This window comes from Lathyrus oleraceus, chromosome 6 (assembly GCF_024323335.1).
Source record: "Lathyrus oleraceus cultivar Zhongwan6 chromosome 6, CAAS_Psat_ZW6_1.0, whole genome shotgun sequence".
NCBI lineage: Eukaryota > Viridiplantae > Streptophyta > Magnoliopsida > Fabales > Fabaceae > Lathyrus > Lathyrus oleraceus.
This window is the reverse complement of record NC_066584.1, coordinates 320,548,273-320,552,443: the sequence shown is the minus strand read 5'-3', so window position 1 is coordinate 320,552,443 and position 4,171 is coordinate 320,548,273. Positions and strand designations below refer to the sequence as shown.

General features: G+C 33.3%; 1 protein-coding gene across 2 annotated transcripts; it reads right to left on the bottom strand.

Moving 5' to 3' along the window:
• Positions 1 to 715: 715 nt before the first annotated feature.
• Positions 716 to 3,656, bottom strand: LOC127093418 (uncharacterized). 2 transcript variants are annotated; one of them, XM_051032340.1, is made up of 5 exons: positions 3,453 to 3,656; positions 3,257 to 3,352; positions 3,072 to 3,167; positions 1,176 to 1,659; positions 716 to 1,075 (listed from the first exon to the last, which is right to left on the bottom strand). In XM_051032340.1, exons 1-5 carry the CDS (start codon positions 3,477 to 3,479, stop codon positions 1,029 to 1,031), a joined length of 750 nt encoding a protein of 249 aa, XP_050888297.1. In that variant the 5' UTR covers positions 3,480 to 3,656; the 3' UTR covers positions 716 to 1,028. The 2 variants fall into 2 exon arrangements, with proteins under 2 accessions (XP_050888297.1, XP_050888296.1); XM_051032339.1 differs by having other exon boundaries at positions 716 to 1,086; positions 3,453 to 3,654.
• Between the last annotated feature and the right edge of the window lie 515 nt (positions 3,657 to 4,171).

Sequence of the window (4,171 nt, the reverse complement as noted above, 5' to 3'; positions counted from 1 at the left end):
TCTCAAGCTATTTGTGATGCTCTTATCTAATAATATTATATCTCTAATATTATATGATAAGTTAATATCTCTAATATTAACTTATCATATGAAGATTATGATAACCTTAAATTGATACCTTCTTCAAATCAAACAAAGATATTCAATATTAAATTATTTTTAAATATTAGTTTATTTAAAAATAAAGTAAAATTTTAAATAAAATAAAGATATTCAATATTAAATTATTTTTAAACACTATTTTATTTATAAAAATATAAAATTTTGAATCAATTAAAGCCGTACCCAACTAAACTAAAATTAATGGGTATCCAAAAATCTGCCTATTTTAAATACCTCAGCAGATCAACTATTAAAACAAAATCAAAACAAAAAATTATTGATTAAAATATAATCACGTTCTTCAAAAATATTTTGATTAAAAAATAGACCATTCCACAAATATTTAAGACACTTCATCAAGGTTTTACCCATAGTTTAATTGGCATATTCCTTCAAAGATTTCTTAGGATTCTGTTCATATGTAAGACACAAATTGATTAAAATGTAATTTGTGTCTGTAAGAATGTAAAAACTGGATTGCACCTTCATTCAGGCGAAAATATAATTTCAACATACATGCAATCATTATGGAAGCACAAGACTCTTCCTCGCATAAAAATCCAATACTCATCATATATAACTCCAATAATAATATTTCCACAAAAAAAGAAACTAAACCAGAAAAGTTGTATAATTAACCAAAAAATTTATATAGTGAAGACAAGTATTGTTGTTGAACCATACGATGGTCTGATGAACAGTCTAGTATTAGTACACCATGCCCGTATTATAGACAAGCAAGGGCATGTAGCAATGTCACTTTCCAAACCTTGGAGCTAAGTTGAAACTGCTCTTAGACTACTCAAGTGTAATAATATCCTGCTCTGTTTACACTAATTTACCCCATTATTCACAACTTATTTGTTGCAGGTAGTTCTATTAGATCCTCCTCTTCATCATCACTAGAAATCCAACCATGGCAAGGTCTACGCCTCTTGTGACAAAGCTTCCCAATAGGCTGAGAGGACTTTGTCTGAGGAGGTTCTGCAAGGGGGATATTAGTAGTATACAAGATGCTCAAGTTATGCTTCAAAACTAAATGAAATGAATAACAAGGACGAGAAGTTGATTACCATATTTATTGTCTGCTGATACAGTGTCTACAATAGACTTACTGGACACTTGGTTGTTAATTTCATTGATTGCTGATACAGTGTCTACAACCTTAATTGAAGGTTGACTACCAGGTTGGTGTTTGGTTGCTGAAGTGTTGTCGGGCTTAATGGGAATTCTGTTAACAGTTTTGCTTGTAGCTGTTGCAGTGTCTACAGCCATAATGAAAAGTTGATTACTAGGTCGACTGGGGGCTGCTGAAGTGTCAACTGTGATGGGAAGTCCAATAACAGCTTTGCTTGTACCTGTTGTGGTGTCTACAGCTATAGGAAGATAGTTACCGGTTTCACTGGCTGCTGATATAGTGTCAACGGCCTGATTAGTTATTGGTGCATCATCGGAAGCTTCCGGGTTAGAGCAAGGTAGGAGAAGGTTTCTGTTTGAGCAACCAGCAGCTGATGCCTCATTGGTACTATTTTCTGGATTATTCTCTATCAAACAATCCTTCACACAAACCAATACAAGAGCACAAAACAGGACATGAGTAATCAAAACTCTGTAAGATATGCATGCCATTCAGGTAAGGAGCTAGAAGGCAATTTTCATTAAGAACACTTCAAAAATATTTAAAAAATTCATTGGACTGCTGGAATACATTTCATTTAGCCTCTCAATCATTTCCAAAGTAGTATAAGAATCTTTCAAAATTATAACAGTTGATCAACCATTCTTGGAGGTTGGAGCCAATATTTTTTCTTTAAAAGGAATGATTAAAATTTAAAGTTAACATTGAAATTAAAAAGAAGAAACCATGAAAGAACTCATGATATACAGCCACGCATTAAAGCAAATGGGCTTTGCCAGAATGTATCAGACTCTGAGGAGTAATATGCTTTTGGAGACACAGCAGCACATTGCTGCTCATGACATTAACATAAATTGAAACAAATGTATTGAGTTTGGGAAAAACGTGTTTCATAACCAGACCTGAAAGCCTGAAACAAAGTAGGCCATAGAAACCAGCTCATTGCATCACATAACACAAACAAAATATGGATTTTGTGATACAACATGATTCATAACTACCTATCCAAAAAAGACATGTTTCACAACTAGAGCTAAGCGGATGCAGAACAATTTACCCAGAGATACAATTCAAAGTGTGACAAAGTGCTGTTAAATATCCGGTATAGTGCCGGTATACCGGTATTGCATTTCGGAATTTTGGCAATCCGCTATTTTCCGCTATTGATATTTGACAACAGCAGACAACATACAAAAGAGGGTTCCAAATTAGCGAATTGTGATCATTGTCAGATTAAGATACCCAACAACAACCTAATAATAATGATTAATGTACAACACCATCAGACATAGGTCAAATCTTGCAGATAAATTTATAAATTCTGAGTTACAAGACATCTGAATAAAGCATAAACAAAAGAGAATGCGATAAAGCAAAAGAACAAATGAAATAACCATTAGATCATCACTTATTTGAAGATAATCACCTATATACATGAAATATGGGTCTCCATTCTCAACTCTCCATGTTGCTATTACACACACACACACCTTATAAAACCACATATCTTTCTCATACTCATACTGCATGAATTGTATCACAAATCATGAGCTTTAAAACCAAATCAAACCAATATTAACCTTTGTTCTTAATTAAACATTCTATTGAAAAAAGACTTGTACTTTCCTTAATCTCATTAACTAGTAAGTAAATTTCTTCGGCCAATATTATCAAACAGTGTCTCCCATGCATAATCAGAAGGAATCCTAGAATTCAAACCTCAACTACTAACATAACATACTAACAACAAACATTTGTCTATCAGAAAAACGCTAATGCTTAAAATTTCCTCCCACAGATTATACTAATTCTTGAGATAAAAGTGAGTTACCTGATCTTGTTCTTGTTGATGTTCCAGAAGGGTATTGATGAGAAGAGTGTAAGCTGAATCTTCAATGAAGACCCAACCATCCTTGCCGCCATAAACCTGAAACAAAATTAATCACTAATCAATGAGAATGCAGTGAAATTAGAAGTTAATAATCATGATTAAGCGGGAAAAAAAGGAAAATTTACTTCGAGTAGTTGATCAACGGTTCGACGAACGAGCTTGTTAGGGAAACCGAAAGGAGCCATGGCGTCGAGAGCTGCATCCATTCGGCTCTCTCCTTTCTGTGAAACAATCACAATCACAATCACAGTTCAATTCACGAGAAGGAAGAAAATAAAAATGGTGGAATGAACGAAGTGTGAAGGTGAATGTGGAAACGACCTTTACGGGACGTCGTCTTGGCGCCATTGGAGAGAAGAAGAGATTGTTAGAAGTAAGGTGAGATTAAATTAGGGTAGAAAGAGATTTAGGGTAAACTGGGTTTCATTTGCATGTTGCATTGGAACACAGAATTCAATCATTCAGTGATGCGTTGCAGTACACAGTGTGAGCCAATGATTTAATTAAAAAAAAATATTATTGATTATTGATGTATTTTCATGATCACAATTATAGAATGGAAAATAGTATTTTAAAATTGATGCATATAGCACTAATTAAATAATTTCATTAAAAGAAAGTAATTGAAATTAAAGTTGTAAACTTAAAATGACATTCTTTCTTGAGAAAAATATATTCTTTTGGTAAAGAACATCTTTGATCTTTAAATACTGTACTAAAATTATTAAAATGTTCATAAATATTTATTTTTTCTGATGCGAAATTGAAGTTGATTGAAAAGTGAAGATGTTGAGTTTGAGGTGGTGGTTTTGAACTTACGATATGGTTAAGGGGGAGTTAAGATGTAAGATTAACATTCTAATATTTAAGTTAGCATGAGAGTGAAAAATTGTGTTTTGAATGAGAGAGGGGATTTGAACGTGGGTGGCACGACGTGGGATCCGGTTAACCGTCAAATTGATATGAGTGGTTGGCATGATATTCATGTGAGGGGGTTTAGTGGAAGGAAATATTCTATCTGTTTTGCATTTAGTACTTCA